Genomic DNA, 22,675 nt, shown 5'->3' on the forward strand with positions numbered 1-22,675 from the left:
TTAAAGAAAAAATAAAGGAAAAGAGCATGGCATTTAGAGATCTGAATTTTTTCAGGGCCAAAAGCACCTAATTGTCCAACACTACAGAAATCAATGGAGAACCAGCAATAAATAAATAAATAAATACATAGTTCCATGATAACATGCGTACAAAGCAGGATTTTTCTTCATCCCAACTGCTAGTCTCTGTGAGCACAGATCTTTAGAAAGTCTTTCTGTCAGTTTGCTGAAAGGAATTGCTTTGGTTTTGAATGTATAAAAAACATGTCATGTTGGTGGATGTTATTCTGATGGGCCAGCTGTGCATTCCCTGCCCTTCCAGCCATGCAGGTGGGTTGCCTGGCTGACTTTGTGCTAAACTGAAGGCTCAGTACGCACCTCGTCTTTGTGTTCATTTTTCTAATATTGCTTTCACCACCCTGAAAGTGGCAAAAATAATATCGCCCAAGACGAGAAGAACAAGATGAGAAGGAAATGCAGTTTAATCTACAAGACAGACATCATGCAAGTAAGGGAAAATTCATTTTCACACTGAGCACCTTATTTCATTTCCATTTGAAACCACACTGGAGATACAGACACTTTAAACTGTGTGATTCAATCTTTTCTTCTTTTTTTTAAGGAAAAAAATGTTGTATTGACCCAACTGGGAGCCCATACAGCATTGATATGAACCCAAATCCATGATGCATTAGCAAGCAAAAGGTCATGATGTCACCACAAATGCTACAACGTCACTGTTTCCAAATCACTGAAGCAGAAAAACAGAGTTATAGGAACCAGAAGGGACAAAATAGTATTTTTTTTTCCATATTTTTCTTTTGAAGAATAACAAGCTATCCAATTTGCAATCATAATGCTTGTTTCCTATGTTGCTTATAAGTATCACGTAAGAATTGCATAAAGTGGAATGATTACAGCCATTAAAATAATTTATTTGGCTGAAATAATTCTGTGCATTTGTTTTTCATTTTTGATGTAGTCCATATCAGCAGTGCGCTATTTCTATTCACTCATACCGCTGGGATTCAATTTCTTGCTGCTATCTTTGTAATCCTGGTACATTTGTTACATGGCAAAGGGGGTGGGTGGAGGAGAGGAACAAATGATGGGTGAAGCTGCAGCACATAGCACAAGGATACAATCCCTTCCTGGAAAGAGGATTTTGTGGCGAACCATTTCTCCCATAATGCATCCCACAGACCATATATCCACTAGGACAGCAGAGACAGGAGGTGGAGAAGAAGGAAAAAAAGCAAAGTTAACTATGACATTTCACTCCTAAAGCAGGGGACAAAGAGCAGGGTGAGCAGAGCAATACCAATCATTTTGTCTTCAGTTTTTTCTTTCCCCACATCTCATAGAAGCTCAAATAAACACGTAAGTACAAGCTGTGTCAGTTAGCTCAGTGGTAGTGAGCAACAATGGTGCAAGAAAATCAAAAGCAATACTGTTGGAAAAAGGCTCACTATTAGCCAGTAACAACTGCACCAAATCATGGCGTATGCTGAGTTTATGGTGAAAAAAACTCAATTTGTTTTGAAATGAAAAAGCAAAGCCAACAGCCCAGGCAGTGATTGTCCGAGCAAAGCCCATGTGCAGCTGCATAGTCTGTGGACTCCGTCCTGTGGCAGTGCACAGGAGGTTAGGAGGTTCCCAATGGAACTACTCCTGTAAGCAAAGGCCATGTGGATAAGTACCACACTTAGGGGCTATCTACAACTGCTGCTCGAAGATCTGAACCCACATCCTATCCATATCAGAATGCGCCTGTCAGTGTCTACATACCATCTGGAAAGAAACAGAGCATAAGGCTGGTCTGCAACCTTCCTTTACTCCATTGGTACTCAAAATAAATGCTAACATAAATCATTGTTCTGTGGGACAAGCACCCACAAGACTGTTTCTTATCCTCCTGATCCTACATTCAGGCTTTAGGTGTAATGAGCGCAGTCACATTATATGCTTGAATTGAGCGGTTTTTTTTCTCCCCTTCAGGTCTTGTAAGAAAAAAAAAGTCAACTACAGAATGACACAGTGTGCTCAGAAAGAAAAGATCCAGATTCAGCATTAGGGGGAAAAGCTGCCTTAAAAACTGTTTTGCATTCTCACTTTGTAGCTTTTTTTTTTTTTATCTCCACAGCCACTTTTTCTTATTTTTCTTCTCCCTTTTTAACCTTCAAAAGTAGTCCAAAACAAACCAAGAAAACAAACAACTCATCTCTTGGTCAAACAAAATAAAGGTGAAATGTTCCATCTGGGACAAGGAGGGTACAGGGTATGGGGCACAGGACAGCAGGAGCATGCCTGAGGCTGCAGCGGTTTTCTTCACAGTGATGGCTTTGGGAGCTTCCCTGGGAAGCGCAGCAAACCAGTGTTAATGCTACATCTTTAGCCAACCCAGTGCAGAAAGAAAATGAAAGCAGTGAAGAGTCCTTATACAGGCAATGGGCATAGAAAGGGGAAAATAGGAGGGGAGCTTCAGTAATGTGGCAGCACAGGAGCAGGGAGCAGAGAGCAGCCCTTCTGTTCCTTCCCTGGGAGACATGGCAACAACCCTTGGAACTTTCCCAGCTGTACACTTCATCTCAAAAGCGTCCCTAAGATTTTCTGATTGTCATTTTGAGAACTGAGTGCATTCTCTGTCCTCTCAGGGATGATTACAACAACAAAGATTTATTTACTACATTTTGAAAGAAAAAACAAGTTGGTACTTGGCGTAAGGAGCTGTAAAGCATGCCGAGCCCAGGTCAAGTTCAATAGTGACACTCATCAAAGTCCTTCAAGAAACATTGCTCTTATATAAAGTATAAATATTTTTCTGTACTGTTAGAATCTACTCAGTAACTGTCTTCTTTCTTGATTTTCACATCAAAATCTGCACTGTGAACTCACAATCATCACAAATAATTAATGCAAAGACCTCTGTCTCTGATAAGTCTCTTTGTCAAACAGAGGAGTGGCAGCTTCTGAGGACAAAACCTGAGACCAAGCACTTTTCTCCATTGCATGCTTTATTCCTTGCTTCCCTGCTCAGTCTATCTGGCACTCTGAGTTTAGGTGTAAAATAAGAATAATGTTTAAAGTTTCCCCTTCATTCCTTGCAAAATGTGCATTGTCCATGCTTGTTCCTCCATAGCATGTGCACCCTCCTTGCTCTTCCCAACGTTTCCAGGGACCAAGAGTTCCCTAATTCCCTCTTGGATTCTTCAGAGCAAAACACAATTCACATCTGGATAGAAACTACATCTGGATGCAAGTATAGATGAATGATTTATTTTTCTTTTAAGCTTCAATTTTTTTTTTCTCTTCTCTCCAACTCTACTTTCCATTAAGAAGAGACTCAAACTACAGAATTTACACCTAGATCTCAGCCACATTAATTCAGTCAACAAAACCTGCAACTTCAGTTAAACCTATCATAAAGATAGAAATTGGTTTTGAAATTCAGATCTACTCCCAGGTTTGGAGAAATCAGAGGGATCAGGATTGCCTACTTCAGCTTCTTCCTTCCTCAAACAATCCAGAGACCCAGCCCCAAATCCCTTGTTGCTTAGTACCAGAAGTTTGTACCTTCATAGTCACAGAAGCAAAACACCTGGTGCTTGGAAAGGCCTCTTTGTGTTTAATTAGCTCAACAATAACTATGGGAACAGTTTCCCATTATTCTGCAATCCCACACTGATAACTCCATCCATTATTACATCGCAAAAACAGTAGATTCCTGCAGCACCCAAGAACGAGAACCTCCTCCCCATCACCTGCCTTTTATATTCATGATGTCTTTTCCTGATACATTTTCTGTTTCTCCTCCTGGTGCCCCTACAGCCACAGATCCACCTCACACCTGTGTGCTCCGACATGCAGCCCTACCGTTCTCCTTGTAGCCCATTCCCAGGATGACCTCCGGTGCTCTGTAGTACCGTGTCACCACGTACGGAGTCATCATGAAGCTGGTGCCCGCGGTCCTGGCCAGCCCGAAATCCAAAATCTTCAGTGTGCAGTCAGATTTTACCACAATGTTGCTTGGTTTTAAATCCTGCAGAAGATTGTGAAAGAGTGAAAAGAGTGCATAAAGCCATAGCCACAGCAGGGATTGACACTGATTTTTTAGGCCACCCTTAAAATACTCCTGCACTCATTCGTGGTTTCTATCAGAAATCACTCGCAAGCATGTGGCAAAAACTTCGTGACTGTTTCTCTGCAATATCTTGCAAAAAGTGTTGTCCATTGGGTGTACCCTGAGGCTGTACTCACTTAGTGGGAGCTTACTGGTGTGAAATAACTTCATTGGGCTGCTTGAGAAGTTCAGATGAGTATTAAAGTATTATTTTGTGGGGTTTTTTTTAATGCTGTCAGTCTCACAGAGATATTCCATCTGTCTTACGTGGAAATTGTTTTGCTTCATTTGTTTTAATAAGAATTCAACTCATCCTTTCTCAGAAATTATCTTGAAACCATATCCACATCTTCCTACGTACATACAACATAGCAAGAAATAAAACCTTTGCTTACTGTAAGGCAACATTCCTCTTGTGAACCATTTTAGTAGCCCTATGCTCTTCCATTCATAAGGAAAGGGACATACTTATTTTTTTTCAGCTGGAAATACAAAATTAGTACAAGACCATTGTAATTAAGAATAGAGATGTTTTTAATCCATTTAGCACTGCCTCATATGCTCCCAGTCACACAAACTGATCTTCTGTTGTTAAGGATCACAGTGCTACCTCCCACACTCACAGCCATATTTTAAGGAGCAATAACATTTCTGTAGACATTTCAGAGATCATAACCCCTTTGGTGATTTCCAGTGCATATTGGTGATTATTATCATTATTTTTAATAAGCACATTACCTAAGGACAGTTCTAAAACAGACATGAAGCAACTGTGAATGGAATGGGCTGTAATTGGTAAATGCACAGTAATTTTACTGGAGGTTAGGGCTTAGACCCACAGCACACAAGAAACTCAACAGGTTTCCAAAGTCTCCACAGGGATGGCATTTGCCATCCTGAGTTCCAAACTGGAGTTTCCTTACCCTGTGAATAATTCCTGCAGAGTGCAGGTGCTTGATGCCGCAGAGCATTTGGTACAGCAGGTAGGACATTCGCTCATGGTCTAGCTCCATCTGAATCACCTGGCACAGGTTGGCATCCATCAGCTCCATCACCAGGTAACTGAATGGAACAGCAAAGCCAGGAAGGTTATCAACTGTGTTGAGAAGAACCACAGCATCGCCTCCAGTAACTAACAACGTCAGAAAAGTCACAAGGGTCCCATGCCATGGCCGCGTGGCCTTCAGTAATGGCTCCCACAGCACATGCAGAAACCCAAGTGCAGTCTGAGCAGATCCAACATGCATCCACACATGAAATGGCTCCAGACTCCTCCTACGACTTCATGGCTTAACTCAGTAATTGGTCCTGAGCTTCTAGTAAACAAACTTTATTGACAACCTCAGCAAAACCTGAACCCAATCCCCTTCAGAAGGAAATTAATAGATTCAACACATTGGCACATTTCTTAGCAGGCATCTCAGAAATACAGCTTATGTGATCACAAATTGCTCAACTTCTGTGCACCACTTAATTACATCCTCATTGCAACATGACAGCAAACTTTGGGGAGAATATCAGCTTTCTGTTTCTATGTGAAATGCACGCCTCATCTTCTCTCAGCACTGGTAACCTCCTGTGCTCTGCGTATGTCTGCAGGAACAATACGATGTAGAACATTCATATACTAATACTAAAACCATCCTTGCCCAACTCTGACAACTATTTGTCTCTTATCACTACTGAATATCCGAGTACAGAATAGGAATACATTTCCATACCATGCATACAAGATACTGGTAAGACTGAAAGCTAGAAGAAATAGAGCTACACAGTACTGTTTGTAGTTCCATTTGGTGCAGCTTCATACTCTGCACAGCAGTGCTTTTGCAACTGGACAATGCCCAGCAGAGATGCAGTTGTCCTCTGCACTGAGTATGAGTTACCCAGGCAAGCAATTAAAGGCAGTCAGAGGTTATTATAATGCAAACATGAAGGATGTTCAACATCCATCACTCTCAAAGTCAATTATTTCGGAATAAATTGCTGCACACTTAGAGAACTTCAGAAGCCCAGTATTGGCACCTCATAGATGCTTTGAACACAGGAATGCAGATAGCTGTCTGATCACAGTGCAGACTACTCATGGACATTTTTCAGAGAGGCTCATAACCTGCTGAGTTATTACATTCATGGTACACTAAAACACTGCATTTCAAAAGCTTTGGTTTAATTATTTCCCATGTTACTTACACATCCTGGAACTCCTCCAGAGATTTCTGTGGCGTGAAGACATTTAATAAACTGATAATCTGAAAGACAGAGCAAAGCAAAAGGAGGAATAGAAGTGATAAAGGTAAAGCAGTCAAACTCATTTTGAAGCACGTATTAAAAGATAAACTCTATTTTTCACTGCTCGATTAATACCAACACTTCTCACTTTATGGATCAGTAAGAAGTCAGTAGTATTCAAAATAAAATGCCTCAGATCTCCAAGCTGTCTTCAAGGTGCAATTGCATTTGTTTCTAAGAGAAGGACTAGTGACGACGGATGACTAGCCACATGCTCAGGGTGAAGGAGTCCTCTGAATGTTGAGAGCTCAATTCAAAAACTGACTGAGGATCTATCCACAATAACTGTCCTCATGCTGCAGCCTGAAATTTCTTAAATGTGAGGAATTGAAAAAATGTGACCTGAGGAATCCAAATTCCCTGTGTTTTTCCTTTTGTGTGGGCAACAAAGGCAGAAGACAGAAACACAGCCACCAAGAGGACCGTATTTTACCTCTCACTTCCTGTCTGCTCTACTCTCTGGGTTTGTCTTTCCCTGTCTTTCCAATCTTCCCCTTATGCACACTTCTTAAAACAGATGGGCTAGAACTCTGACCTAGCCAATGCTGTGTTGTCAGCAGCCTTTATGCAGCATTTCTTTTCAATTATATCTTTCACATGAACACTGTTTCCTTGCAACTCTTCTTTCTCCTCCAGGATATTGAAATCACAAAGTGAGAATGCAATATCACCCTGCTTACAGGAAGGACCAAAGTCTTTCCAAAGGCCTCTAGGTTGGTTTGAGTGAGGGCAACTTCAACCCATGTTGCCAAGGAAGAGGCAGGACACCCTATATGGACACACTGAGAGCAGAGGGATAAGTCAATGCCTAGAGATGGGGAAGCGAGTGCTAAAGTGACAAGTGAAGTCCTGATCAAGGTTTGATACCTGAGCATGAGTACCCCAACTCAAGAGACACCTCTTTGAGTTTCATACTCAGTGACAAGTGGTTCGAGCCAGAATGCCAACCAACATTTCCCCATTTCCAGAGAAACAGGAAGAAGAAAAGTAGAGAAAAACAGTAGAGAAAAACGTGCTGCGTTCTCTCTCTTTCCATCATCCCTACTCTCCTGTCAGGGCTCCCATTTGGTACAGTCTTCACAGATGTACACGAAAGAAAATCACTTACCTATGTGGCCACGCATCATCAGAGAAAAAGCAGCCCTTGATCAGTTCACTTTTCATTTCTCTCTTCCTCTCTTTTTAAATTTTAAATTAAAATTAATTTTAAATTAAAAAACACCCCCAAAAGAAGAGTTTTCTTCTGAACAAACCAAAACACCAGTCTGAGTCCCTGCATAAAACTTACATTTTTGTGATTCACACACTTCATGAGGACCAGCTCTCTGTAAGCACGCTTGGCGTGGGTTTGGTTCTGGAATGGTCTGCTGAGCTTCTTAATGGCCACGTTTCTATCAAGGATGGCATCATATGCAGCACTGCAATCATGACAAATACAGGGGTTATACATCTTAAAGGAGATCTTTCATTTCCTATGGAAAATTCCTGAACCTGAAGTCTTCTATTTTTCCTTTACTTGAAGAAAATGCCGGGACAAGGAGAGATTGTCTAGTGAGAGGAAAGAAGCCAATGAAAGGAACCACATCAGCAGGGAAGATCATGTACCCCTACTTCTGACATCCAGTTTCTTAGGAGTCTAACCTTTATTTTTAAGGGGTAGAAATAAAAGATTAATTAAATCTAAGTAAAAGTACAGCGAGAACTGGAGGAGACAGCAAAGCAGCTCAGTATAGTGGGTACAGCAGAAAGGCTTCTGCAACTCCTATCGTGATTAAGGACATTTTCACCAAGTGTCTCAATGAACCATCCTCCACTTTTATTTAGAATTCATTTAGTCTTTTCCTTATCACATTTTCTAATGGAATCATATTATTTAATCATTCCCTTAGACCATATCATCCAGTTCCAATTACATGCCTGGAAACAGAACTATTTCTCAAAATTTCTTTCTCGTTTCCCTTTCATAAAGAAAATAAATTGTTATGTATGCTTAATTAAAAAAATTGAGTACATGAAGAAATTCAGCTTGGGTTTGCAAAGTGGCCTCTTAAAAATGGGCTTTTCAAGTTCTCCTTTTAAGTTTTAAAATATTTTGCACAACTTTCACGTATTTTGATTATTTTTACCTCTTGTAAGTTTGAACTACTTATTTTGGTTGCCCAAATATAATATCACAAATTCCAGCTTCTGCATTTTATAAATGCAAGTTAGAAATATTCTCAGACTAAAACAGTCCTCAGATCCCATTCCTGATTATTCCTTTTCCCAAGAATGTGGAAAAGTTTACTAAATGTTTTTGCTGCAGCAAGAAAAGCAGCAGTGTATTCACCACAAGGTAACTCCAACAAATCACTTCTTGTTGTTCAAACAACAACAACCTGAAGCACCAGAGCAACTCTTCAAAATCACGTTTTTTCCTCTTAATCCTTGTGTATTGTAGGTATTTACTCACATTATCCTACTGACTGTGTACAAAGCAGAAAGCACAGAAGTATCAGAAGCTGAGTTACAAAGCCAACAAAAATTTACAAGTGCACCAAAGAGTTGGCAATGTCTACCTTGAAATGTCTTCTCCACTCTGTGATTCCCAGTGGTACTCCTACATCAGAACACACCAAATATATACCCAAAAAGGAACAATTGATTAACAGAGATAGTGAGAAATGTGAGACATTATGGTGGATTTGTGGCTTTCATTCTCTTCTAGGTTCATCACAATGGGACATCATAAAAGCATATCATAAAAATATCTTTATTCTATTCATAAAGTATTACATTTTATGGAAGCAAGAAGTCAGAGGAGTTTAAAAACAATATCTTTCAACAACTAACTGTTCCACATCCATCATTTAAGGACATTTATTGAAAATATATCTCAGCGGACAAATGTCTGAGCTAATTCACACTGCTTAATCACCCAGCATCTTTAAAAAAGACGATCGCAGAACCAGAGAATCACTCGAGTTGGAAGGGACACTTAAAGGTCATCTAACACAACTCCTCTGCAGTAAACACGAACATCTGCAGTTAGATCGGGTTGCTCAGAGCCCCATCCAGCCTGACCTTGAGTGTCTCCAAGGACAGGGCATCCGTCATTTCTCTGATCAACTGTGCCAGTGCTTCACCATCCTTTGTGTAAAAAACATCTTCCTTGCATCCAATCTGCAGTTTCTGTTCTGTTTGTTCACTTTTTCTGAGTTTTTCTCTCTCTCGGTCAAGGCAGGAGATACAAAAGCATTGATTTAAAATCTGCAACACCTTTGTAAGCTCTCGGGAATAATTCCCAGTCCACCATGTAATGCAACAGCTTCTTCCTCAACTACGGAAGAAGAAAAAACAACCCCAATAATCCTTTGTACAGTGGTATTTACTTTGAGATACTGGGATCTCAACTGCAGTTCTCCCCTTGCCTTCCATCAAATGGAAAGTGTCCAACTACCTCAAGACATAAATACGGGAATTCGTTGCACTGAGTCAATTAATAGCACTGATGCCTTTTCCTGTGCACCGGAGAGAAGCTTTTGTTCACCAACAGCTAGTACTGCATCTTAGCACAATGAAATCACAGGTCCCACATGTGGGTCTTCTCTCTGGTGCTTGTAGAGGAACTCCTTCCTTTGAAATACGAAGGTTAGCACCAATCACCTACCAGCCTTCCTAAGAAAATCTTCCATCATGGGCATAAGTGTGGTTATCTGAACAGGTGGCTTAGGGGAGCAGGAGTAAGAGAGAGAGTAATGAGTACCTGAGAACTACTCTGAGAAAGATGACTGTGAAAAGCAAGGCCAAGATCTCCAATAAGGGGCAGGACACACATCACAAAATCTCTATGAACTGTATTAAAACACTCTGCTCACCTACAGAATTATTTGTGAATTTATAGAGCTGGACCATAATTCAACCCTGGGTCTTGCTATAAAATGTTATTTCATAATAAGCCTAAAAAATTTTTTCCAAGTTTACCATCATATCTCTGGCAGCTATGCAGAAAGAAAACACAATAAATAAACTCTTCCCCAACAATTGTTTATGACAATTTTTTTAAAGTAAAAGAGAGTGTTAAAACTGTCTTTTAAATAATGTGAAACAAAACAATTTAGCAGAGAAAAATTTTAGCCAGATGTGAAATAAATTTATCAAGACTAATATCAGCTACTTAATGAGTCTTTGCTGGTTCCATTGAAAATAAAAAAAAGAAAAAAAGCAAATCAAACTCATTTTAGGCTCATGAATTTGTACAGATAACAATAATTTGGATCACTGTTTACCAGTGATTTTGTGTGAGAGTTCAGGCATTTGAAGGAGCAAGCAATCACTTGTCTACATACATTAAAAAGAAAATAATACTCTAGGTTAATGTCCAAGATGCTTTTTGAACAGATACTTATCAACACTTCAAAATTGTTCTTCCCCTGAAGTAGTAACACTTTTAATCACTAATATTTATGACTCCTATTTTAGTCTCCCCCAGAATGAACTGCCAGTTAAGAGAGAACTACCAGCGTGTACTGAGACATGCTGTTGAAACTTTTCTGAAAATCTCTTCCTACTATGAAAAGAGCGTTCTGACTCACAAAACACTGCAAACTGGCAATATTACATCATCACTCCCTTCAGGGCCAGGTTGATTCTAGGCATATCTAGATACATTGTTCACTTAATTTCTCCTCTAGCACATATTCTTTCTTCTAGGAAAATCGCATATCTGTGTTGTAGTGAGGCCTCATCTGGAGTACTGTGTCCATATCTGGTGTCCTCAGTACGGGAGAGACATGGGCCTGTTAGAGAGTGTCTAGAGGAGGGCAACAAAAATGATCCAAGGGATGGAACACCTCTCCTACAAGGACAGTCTGAGAGAGCTGAGGCTGTTCAGCCTGGAGAAAGCTCTGGGTAGACCTGATAGTTGCCTTTCAATATCTAAATGGGGACTATAAGAAAACAGAGTCTGTTGTGAAAGAATAAGGGATAGTGGTTTCAAACTAAAAGGGAGAATTTTACATTGGATGTAAGGAAGAAGTTTTTTACGTTAAGTGTGGTGAAGTACTGGCACAGTTGTCCAGAGCGGTGGTGGAAGCCTCATACCTGACAACATTCAAGGTCAGGGTGAACTGGGCTCTGAGCAACCTGATCAAGCCATAGGCATCCCTGTTTATTGCAGGGGAGTTGGACTAGATGGCCTCTAAGGGTCCCCTCCAACTCAAACAATTCTATAATACTGAGATTCGGTTTACTGCTTCTAGGATATTATTAGGCTGCTTGTGATTTGAAGAGCTACCAGATCTCTTAAACATTCTCAAAACATCCTTTCTGCTCAAAAGCATTTTTCCAAGACACACAAACTTTTCACACAACCAAGGAAGCATAAACCATGTTCCAGATGATACTGCACTACACTGTATTCCAACAATCTACAGTACAAAAGCCTATTTTCACTCTTCACTAAAATGCAAAAATAAAACATTCTGAATCTCAACTGAAAGACATGATCTGGTTCACCTTGCCCAGATAACACTGTCTTGTGATAATAGAAACACCTATAAGCACCCATGTGGTCCTAGCCAGACCAAGTTTCTTCACAAGCAACCACTATGTTCTTAATTGCTTGCATCCTCAAGTGTGTAAGTGGTGTCTGTTGGAAAACCGAGCATTCTCCTTGATTCCACCATAAATTCAAGAACCCTCGTAGTTCCTTCAAATTGTTTTTGAAATATTCCAGTACAGCATAACTTTTCTACAAATCAGAGGCAGTATGAAAAATATCACAGACAGTATCAAAATGGTTAACTGAAAGCCACTGCATATATTCTACATGTAACTTGCATTCAGACAAACAGCATTCATTCAAATGAAAATACATGAAATATACATGAAAATACACTGACTCCAACGTCAGTCTATTTCTGATGATTTTATGCAACATGAGAATACTTCTCCTTTGTCTAAATGTCCATATCCACAGGCACAAAGTGATCTGTCTCTTGCTCTCCCTTAAAATAAGGCAGTTGCCACCTCTCCTTCCTTACAAGACTGCAGAGAGGTATCAGTTCCCTGTTCTCTCAGTCACTAAGACAAGACATAATTAAAACCAGGAAAACATACTCAACTCATTTTATCTTTTTTTTTGTTTTTTTGTTTCTACTGCAGACCTAAAACTCATGGCCAAAAGTCAAAGTACGTTGACAGTGCTTAGTGCAATAAACTATAAACTTTGCTTCATTCAAGATCTGATTGTCATCACATCTACAATACCACAACAGTTTTCCAAAAGCACACCACTCTTCCTCACAGACATCTGGGAGATTTACGGTAAGCAGTCTGTACTCTCATCAATACTAGGAATATCTCTGCTCAGAATCTAGGCTGTTTTCTTTTCTCCTTCTAGCAAAAACCATTTTGTGAACACGGCTAACACAAATCCCAGTGAAAGTTCCCACACCAATTTCACAAGATACCAAGCACAGTATGTCCAAAGCCACACTTGCTCACCAAGCTTTTAGTTATTTCACATGGGCACAATGACATTTTTAACAAACACATCACACAGCTTGCTCTTTTTCACCGATCTTTAGTAAATTATCAGCTCCTGAAGAACTCTATACCTTTACTGTAATGTTTCCACTACAGGAAAATGATTTTGTCCTTGATGTAAATTTCAGGATAATGAATTAAGACCAAGTCCCTGCTTCTTTTATAGTCACATTCCCTGCTTCCTATGCCTACTTCTGTTCCATAAGAGGCATTACTGTTCCTGCAAACTCCCCTGCTGCAATCTACCTATAGAATCATGTAAGACAAGCTGGAGGCACTGGGGATCTCACCTCCAGGTTAGTGAAAGCAATGCTGCTGCTAGCAGACGGAATCTGGTCCTGAAGTGAGTGCTGAGGCAGTCCCTGACACAGAAGATGAATGTGTATTGTGTACCTAATCGGTACTGAAGGGTCTGATACCAAATTATTGACAAACTACTACAAGAAAGGTTCCTGTTTCTGAGGATGTGGGCTCTGCCATTCTGTGATCAAGTGCCAGACAAGGCAGAAAACCATTCTCAGCAATCAACTCTCCCAGCGCTAGCAAAACTTCTTATGAGCTTTGAAGATTTGGACAAGTCCAGAAGCTGGACACCTGCTGCCACTGCCGGCAGCAGCTTTGTCCTGAATGTGGAGCTGGCACTTAGCAGTAATAACCTACCTTTTTCACTTGATAAAAAACACCTCCTGACATACACTAAAGCAGTCTCTAACAGCTGGATAAGTTCTCATTGCCCCCAGCAAGCCGGCAGTTCCCACCAAATTCTTGCTTTACCATTGGTTCTTAATATGCAGCTCTCAGCTTGTTCGTCTCTTTCTGGTAAATTATGACTCACAACAGGTAGACTGCAACATGGCACATGCTAAACAGCAATGATCATCTGCCCTATCAGTCACATAACACTTCTTCATCTGTCCCATGAAACTGTACGGACTTTTGTGGCCTCAAAGTATTGCTCACCCATTTAGGGAAATTGGCAGTACTTTCCACATCAGCTTTCTTGTTTTCTCATTTGACTTTGTGTCCTTAGGCATTCCTAACATCTCCTGTCAACTATCAGTATAAAAGACAAATTCACATTATGTTACAGATCTTACTTAGCTTAACTGCCTTTTTTTTTTTTTTTTAAGAAAAAGACTTCATTTTTATTTTATTTTTGCTGCTTTTAGTTGACTCATTTTAAGCTATATTTAGCCCTTTTCTGTTTGAGAACTTATTAGCAGCTACCTTGCTGCAAAAGTTTTCCAATGCAAATGCTACAGAATGCTCTGGACATGACCAGTTCTTACACAGTGTTCTCTGATTTTTACTGCATGAATACTGAAATTACAGGGTTTAGCCAGGATGTAATTTGCACTGCCTCTGGAAATAGCGTCACAGTTGTCAAGTGCAGTCAGGTTCTTTCTCTTTCTCCCTTGCTAGTTGCGTTTTGTTATGTGGAGAAACAAACCCCATGCTAACATCCTCACCAGCAGCAGAATTTATCAGGCTTCTTTTGCCTCAGGATGTTTGTTGCCCAATGCTCATTTTTGCAATTCTAGACAATGTCTGTGACCAGCAAACTGTGAAGAAATGCAAAAGGCAAATCCTACTGAAAAGCAATGAGAAAGTGCTGATACTCACCAAACTATTCCCTGAGCCCCAGAGCCAATTGGTTTCAAGTTCTGGTAGCGCTTGAGAACAGTGAAGGTCGAGTCACCCACTTCCACGCTGTAGAACTGGTTGTCAACTTTGCTTTTGCTCATGTTGTAATGCTTGGCAATGTATGACACATCCACTTGTTTCCCAAATCCCTGTTGTGCAGAAGGGAAGGGGGTTGGGAAGGAAGACAGAAACCCAAGCTGTAAAACATCAGAATATTGAAGAAACACAGTCAGTTTCATTTCAAAATATGAATTCTTGTCATTTTAGACTACAGTGTTCAATAGCTGAGGAGAGTTTACCAGTTCTGTATTTTTGGGAACCAAAAGTGCTGTTTCTGTGATTCTAGCATTCTAGTGTTAGTCCCCAGAAAACAAATTATTTTCATGAAAAAAAATAATACAAGTTACTACAAACCTGTTGTGCTTGCATAGAAGATAGCACTACAGAGCTGTAACCTTGCCCATATACCTAGGCATTACCAGACATAAAGTTCCATTATGGCCATTTGAGGTCTGCTGGTATCCTTTGTTCACGAAAGAATACAGAGTAAAATACATACTGACTACGAGATAAAACTTGTGACTTCATGTCTGTAACTGAGGATTCCATCCTATGCCACGCTGAGCACGGGACACAGAAGTTCAGCATGCCACAGAGCTGTCCTGGAGCAGTGGATGATTCACCCAGGGAATCAACGTTCCCCAGATGCACTCTGAAGAGGAGAAATAGAGCCCAAATGTACATCTGCTGCCGCACTTGCATCTCTCTTCCCCTGCATTCATTTCCAGTGCTCACAAACGCAACGTTTGAATTTTCCTAATTTCTCTGATATAAACTGTTTTTTCAGTAAATCCGAATAATCAACAATGCTATGTGACTGAACAATAATACTAAGACGAATTTTGATGGGGAAAGGGAAAACAAAGTTTCCTTGAAGGATACGATTTTTTCATTTAAAAAATACGCAACTGCAATGTTCCATAAAACTGGCATTAAAAATAGAGAACTGATCCTGCCAATAACTGGGGTTCTCTGGTTTGCCTTGGGATGAATGAATGCCCTTTTTCTGTCGGTTATCCTGCCAGAGTGCCCGTGGTCACTGACAGGGTGGTTAATCCCAGCTGCCTCATTCGGAGGCTTTGAAGTGTCCTAGTTGCAGCCATGCATTCAAACAGAAAATCTCATTTCAGAAGAACAATTAGAAACACTGCACTTATTCATGAATCAGACAAAGGGCAGGGAATCCCCCCTCTCCCCAAATGATGAAAGAAAGAAACATACCCATACTGACACAAGTGCTAAATCCAAGGTTAAATAGTGGAATAACTCTGAAAAAGGTATGGATTTTTCCCATCTAAAGAAAGAAAATTAGCATCTGATTTGCACTGTGCAGCCTTATTCTCAAAGCTCCTACTGCTATGAGCAGACAGATGAATAAATCCAGCTTGCTCAGCTACTCCTACCAGACCTGGAACTAAGCAGCTTTATTTGAATAATGTGCTCCTGATAGACAGGAAATAATTCCAGTTCCCTCTGGCTACACTAACACATTTGCATCATGTTTTATCCTGATGTCATTATCAGAACAATACAGACTATATTCAGCATTAACATCCGTTACTGTAAAACCAATGTTAGGGAAGTGTCAGCATAATCACTGCACTGCTTAGAGAGCCCAAATCACAGCCAGCTCCTCTGGAAGAGTCAGGGAAAGTACCTTGCTCAGGCCTGAGGAACCATTGCCTGTCGGCATCACTGGTACTGACCTCCCCACCCATAATGTATGTGGTGCAGATGTAAATGGGATAAGTTATTTTTGTCACTTTGAGTTCAGAATCCTAAATACATCAACATCACTTCTTTTCAAATCAGGCAGAGCCTGTGAATGACTGGACTTAGGAACCTCACAATGGTACAGATTGTTTTCTGAAGTGCTGCAGCTCCAGCAGGCAGGTATTTGTAATCCAAGAAAGTCTTAATTAATTGAACAATTATTGTTTGCAGTTCTTCAGTCATTCCAAAAGTAACTGAAGAAACGTCAACCAACAGGAGCCTGTAGGGTCTGATCAGAAAACAATGGTCTCAACAAGCAGCTTTCCCCTGAGTAACAAAGACTTTTAGAATGATAGAATCAAAGAACCATTGAAGTTGGAAAAGACCTCTAAGACCATCTAGTATGAGCATTAACTCATCACCACTACTAACCCATGTTCACTAACCCATGTCCCACAGTTCCACATCTTGAACACCTCCAGGGATGGTGATTCCACCACCTCCCTGGGCAGCCTTTGCCACTGCATCACCACTCTGAGAAGAAATGTTTACTAATTCACAGATTCATAGAACAATTAAGGTTGGAAAAGACCTCTAAGATTACCTAGATTAACCATCAACCCATCAGCACAATATTCACTTTCCTACAACAACCCTTCTATTGTTCACATGCTACCAGAAAAGGTAAAGACAGCTTCATTATTTATGGAAGCTTATGAAAAGTAACACTCTTTTGAAGTCTACTTAACATGTGAGCATTGAGCTGCTTTGATAGAAAAGACACACAGAATTACTCTCAAATATAAGGCACGCTGATGTAGCTAGAAGTTGATTATAAGCAAAATGCCTCCTGCAAGTGACGTGTACTTTGGCTGCTGGGGACAAGCCAACCAGGCTTCCGATCAGCTACCTATCTGCCTCCTCTCTTTAAAGCTACACTGGTAATAAAATGCAGAAAAATACTCTGCTGGTTTTCATCAGAAAATCAGCAAAATTAAAGCACAATGGGCCTACTGCTTAAGCCCAAAGTAATACTCTCATAAGAACTATGGAACAAATGATGTAATTTTCCTTGTCCTGATCAATATTTAAATCAAATCTCTAAAGCAATGAATTAACAGTGTTATTAATCACATTTGATCAGATCTCCATATCAAAGTGACAAATAAGCAAATCACAAACAATTTCCAAATCAACTCAACAGTCACTTCTGAAACAAGGACAAAGAAACGATCTCTTAAAATTCAGCTAAAATGGCTTTACCCTAAACAAGGAAATACATGCTCTCAATGGAGCATGTACACACCCAGAAGATAACTTTCTTTCATATTTGGTAGATACCACCACCTCAAGAACACAGAAATCTTCATCAAGAAGAAACTAGAAGCTCTTCATTCACTATTAACTGGAGAAAAGAATGGTGCTCACACTTATGTTGACTTGGGAAGTTGCACTGAAGGTCTATAGGTCTTGCTAAGATCTTCTAGAATTTCACTACAGTTCATAAATTTTCAAGTGAGCTCCAAATGAACCTGGCAAGTTATGCTATTGGGACTCCAACACAGCAGTAAACATTGCAAGAACAAAAATATGTAGTTACACACTAAATGTTTGTGCTAGGTGAAAGATAACTGCTGGAACACAAACAATGCATTTGAGTGTTATTATTTGATGGCTTCTATAAATATTTGGACAACAGAATCAAAGTTTCAACACTAACTAGAACTTAATCTTCCATGTACAGGAATTTTTATTGGCCATAACACATTCAAAACTTACAACACATAGCAAATGTCATTCTCCTTCTTCTGTACTGGGAAAGTTCAGATTAAAAGAAGAAGTTAAGCTTTCGGAACTGAACATACATCTATCCAAGCTGGGTTGGCAGCCATAGCTGCACAGTTATTTGCCCAATATCCCAATGGCTTGGGAAGAAAGGAAATTAACTGCCAAGCCTCAGGGGATGGAGATAAAGGGAAATGCTAGTCCTAACATTACTATATGCCTTGGGAACATGTTATTTGTTTTCAAAGAACAGCTATTGAAAACCTCAGCAAAACTCCATTTATTGCCTTGCTCATAGTCACAAGCTGCATTCTTTTTCTTTTTTTTCTTTTTTCTTTTTTCCTGTTTTACAGCATAAACAGCAATAAAGAGAGATAAGAAAGCCGACAGAATAACAACACTATTTTCTGTAGTTTGAGGTGAATTGTTTCCTGATATTATCCCTGTTCATTTACCTGCTTCTATCCCATGAAAGGAGAAAATTGACTACTTTTCACTAGTGGACATCTGTTTCTGAACACCATTCCCCCTGATATTGATAAACTCACAATAGAAGGACTTCTTACAGCTCAGCACTTCACATCCATCTTTTAGCTTCTATTAAATCCACTAATGGCAGTTTAAGCTCAATTGCTCTCATCTACATCTCCAGGACAATCAGAGCTGTCTCAGAGCATGTTAACAAGTATCAACTGAGGAGGAGCTTTCCGTAAATATCAGCATCCATGTGCACAGAAATGCCTACAGGAAAAGATAAACATTTAAGTGTGCCATGATTCAAGGCTATTGAAAAAAAGCAAAATGACTCTGCATGCGTGAAACAAGTGAGGAAGAGAATTAGATGAAAGTCTGAAAAACTGTTTCCTCATTTGCAGTTGGCATCATGCCCAAGGATGTGCAGAATGCAACAGAACCATCGTTCTGTGCTAGCAGTGACAATGGCTCCCCAGGGCTCCACTGTCTCCAACACATCCCAGACAAAGAGGCTGGAAAGGAGGAGAGCATATTGTGGGTAGCAGACAGCCAGTGTTCTGTCAGGGTCCAAAATACAAATATCTTCAAGCTACCATTTGACCAAAAGATCAGATGATGAGATTATACAAATGCAAGTTCTGAAAGACTGTAAAATCCTGAGGGTGTTCTTGTCAGCTCTGAAAGTGTGTGTCTGTACAGCTGGCAGACCAATTTAGTTCCTATCCTCCCGACTGAGTGGCTGCAATTCACTCAGAAGATCCAAGTGCCACAGTTGTGGCATTTACCAAACCTCTGCTTTGGATTTAATAGCCACAGGTTTTGCTGTGTCCATTTGGAGAGTCACAGAAGCCTACATTTAAGAAATAGACAGTATCTTTGCATAGAAAGATCTATAGCACGGGTAGAGTTTAAATCTCCCACACAGAATACCAACTGTGTGCACTTACACACAATACTGTAAATTCTTAATTCTTATTTTATCAGCCCCACTGCACCACATCTCCCCCAATATCGTATCTCATTCATAACCTATAAGGACTGCATTCATCACACAGTATTCCTTGTTACAGTGCTTTCTACTGTCAAGGGTTAATTCTCTGTCTTTTATTAGTGCTTCTTCACTAGTTTTCTCCTAGATCCCAGACACAGGCTGCACTCCTAAGAACTCAGCATCTCAGTAGCCAGGTGACTTGTTCTGCAAACTGCTCAGCTCTCACAGACCATTCTTTGATTGTCTCATCGCATTTGCTTTGCATATTCTGTTTTAAAACAGAAATTATTGTAAGAAGTATAATATTCTTATCTTTTGAAGTCTGTTTTGTTGTTGTTGTTGTTTTTTTAAAATAAACTCTTTTTGTTTAATCTCTTCTAACTGAGATGACAAAACTCCAATGACTTCAGAACTGGCTTTTCTTGGTTCTGAGCACTGAGGAAGGGCTCCTTCTCATTCTTGTTCATTTGTTTCTACAAAGCAAAATTCCATTTGGATATTCTTCACTTGTCTCCCATGTGGTGTTCATTGAAATTTCACTGCTTTCAATTGCTCCTTTTGTACAAGCTCAACATGGTTGTGACTCATTTCTAACTATGGTCTCACATGTTGCTTAGCAGTTATCATAGCCCAAAGGCATCTGCTTCATTCTGGTGCACACTCGTAAGAGATCAGCAGTATGTGAGCATTTCCTCAGCAGAAGAACAATTTCAGAATGATTCCTCATTCACATATTGTCTGAAGAATCCAACACAGACACAGATACGTAAACTCTTGCCCCAGCCATCACATCAAGGAGGGTAAGGAGAAGAAGATTTATCCAGAAATGCCAAGAATAACAATTCCTAGGAATGAAGCTTCTTTACGGACAGGGACTTGAGTATAATGTAGGGAAAATACAGGAAAGAGACGTAAGAGAGCATGTGGAAGTGGAGGTAACCATGTTTGGGAACTCTTACATATTTAGTGACTGGGATGGGATGTTGGGAAAGGCATGGGTTGGAGCTGCCTCTGAAACAGAGGACAGCAACAGCATCAGCCACAACCAAACTGCAAGAGCAAGGAGGAGAGGAAACTGCTCTTTGTACTCATTAGCTCATTCTGAGTCACTTGGTTTGAAAAAGAAGAGACAATATGGAAGGAAATAAGATAAAGTTAAGATTAAGAGAGAGAAATGGCCACTGAAAGTTGGCCAAAGCATTGCACCACTGGGAAATGAAAAGGATGGCTGATTTTTCAAAGCAGTAGAGGAGCCTTGAAGTCCAGCGTGCTTTGAGCACAGGAGAACTAAGATGGAATTAAGTTCTCATACTGATAGTACAATATTTTACAAATAGATTGAGTTTCTCACTAAACCGAGACCACAGTGAGATATCAGGTGTTGGCTGAGAAGCTTTCTTCTGCTAAGAATGTAAGGCAGTAAGGAAGAAGCTGTGAGATGCTATGTCCCAGCGCACATCATGGCATCATTTAAAAAGAAGGGTGAAAAGGCAACACATAGCAGCACAGGCATAACTATTTCAAAAACTAAATTTCTGGGTAAAATTGTATAATTACAGTATTCATTGTGAAAGTGGCTAATGAAAAGACTTTCCTTTTTTTTTTTTAAAGAGGCTGAAAGGAGCTGAATAATTCAATTGCATCTCTTGCTAGAAATAGCTAGTTCTTGATCTTAAACAATAACATTTCAGTCCCAGAAATCTACAGTAAAGGACACTGCTGACAGAATGGTTTATGAACATCAATCAATCTCCCATTGGGTAGAAGCCATAATTATAGGACTTTTCCTGATCAACACAGCTTATTTAATGGTTAAAGCAGTAACTCTGCCCAATGTGATTAAGGCATTAATTTTAACTAAAGTGGCTTATCAAATTTAGGAAATAATTCAGAAACAAACCTGGTGAATGAATAACGTTGGTCTTTTCTGTTGGTAAAAAAAGAAAAGTTTTCTAAAATAATCTGATTTTTAAGCATTCATTGATGCGAGTATTTCACAGAGGAAGTGTTTTGTTTAAGACAGGTGGAAAATAAATCAAGTTGTCAAAATATAGGTGAAAAAAACATCTAAAGAAAAAAAATATATATTTTTTTTGTATCTTTTTATTTGGGACTTATTTAAAGCTCAATCTGAGCAGAAGTTTGCAAAATACTCTCTAACATGCGAAGTGAAAATGCACTCTGAAGGTTTCTTTAAGTGGCATCAGTAAAGCACCAATTCTGATTTCATTATGCAGAAACACTGACATATTCCATCTGGGGCATCAAATTGTTTAAACTGTCCAATAAGGACTAATGATGGTGCCACACCAAAGAATTAGCATGCTACGTTGCAGTGGTGATTCATATTAAGTGTTTTCTTAGTATGCATGGCTGGGTCCCAGATATCTTATCTCAAAATGCCACTGCCTGCTTTTTGGAAGAAAATTAAATATATTACTGCAGCATTATGGAAGTGCTGTGAGGCACAAAACTGAATAATAAAAAGGTGTTTTTCAAAGACAAGATAATTTATGACTACTACTTCAAGTCAAAAATCATGGAATTTTGTTATGCTGCAATTACCCAAACCCTGGCAGAGACCACCCAGAGGCACAGTCACAGATTGCAGAACTGCTCTTGAGTCCTGCAAAAAATGTGTATGGGGGTGTGCAAATGAAGTGTAAATAAATGCATCCTATACAGCTAACGTTTAGGAAATGTGAAAATTTTGCCAGGCTGCACAATCCTTCATGTTGGTTAGCAGCAACCATTGTTAGTTATTATTCAGCACTTGAACATCTTATTCTACTCAAAATCCAGGGGTCCGTGTCATGTTATGCTTCAGTAAGAATGTCCAGAACCCTAAAGATGTGGCCTGTTGGCAAGAGCAGCCTTACTAACGACCCATAAAGTTATGTAAGTCTAAGTACCTTTGTCCCATCTTTCTGTTATTTAAAAGCAGGTGTCATTTTTCTCAGCTCTTCCAGAAAAACATCAGCCTACCAAATTGCAGTTAATGATAGACTTAATTTTTATATTACAAATGAGCAGAAGTCTTATTTCCCCAATCATGCTTTGTTTCTCAA

The 22,675-nt window shown here is 39.7% G+C and overlaps 1 protein-coding gene across 10 annotated transcripts in view; it reads right to left on the bottom strand.

Moving 5' to 3' along the window:
* Positions 1-22,675, bottom strand: part of MAPK10 (mitogen-activated protein kinase 10) — a 104,127-nt gene that overhangs the window by 21,556 nt on the left and 59,896 nt on the right. For 5 of the 10 annotated variants that reach the window (XM_085222533.1, XM_085222534.1, XM_010709719.3 and 2 more), the window contains 6 exons: positions 14,564-14,781; positions 7,701-7,830; positions 6,314-6,372; positions 5,044-5,182; positions 3,874-4,039; positions 1,143-1,214 (listed from right to left, as the gene is read on the bottom strand). In XM_085222533.1, coding sequence (XP_085078659.1) covers positions 1,143-1,214; positions 3,874-4,039; positions 5,044-5,182; positions 6,314-6,372; positions 7,701-7,830; positions 14,564-14,781 — 784 coding nt within the window. The remainder of the gene's footprint in view (positions 1-1,142; positions 1,215-3,873; positions 4,040-5,043; positions 5,183-6,313; positions 6,373-7,700; positions 7,831-14,563; positions 14,782-22,675) is intronic. The other 5 variants (XM_085222538.1, XM_085222537.1, XM_085222541.1 and 2 more) reach the window with 2 other exon arrangements.

The sequence above is a fragment of the Meleagris gallopavo genome, chromosome 4, assembly GCF_905368555.1.
Source record: "Meleagris gallopavo chromosome 4, MGAL_WU_HG_1.1, whole genome shotgun sequence".
In the NCBI taxonomy this organism is placed as follows: domain Eukaryota; kingdom Metazoa; phylum Chordata; class Aves; order Galliformes; family Phasianidae; genus Meleagris; species Meleagris gallopavo.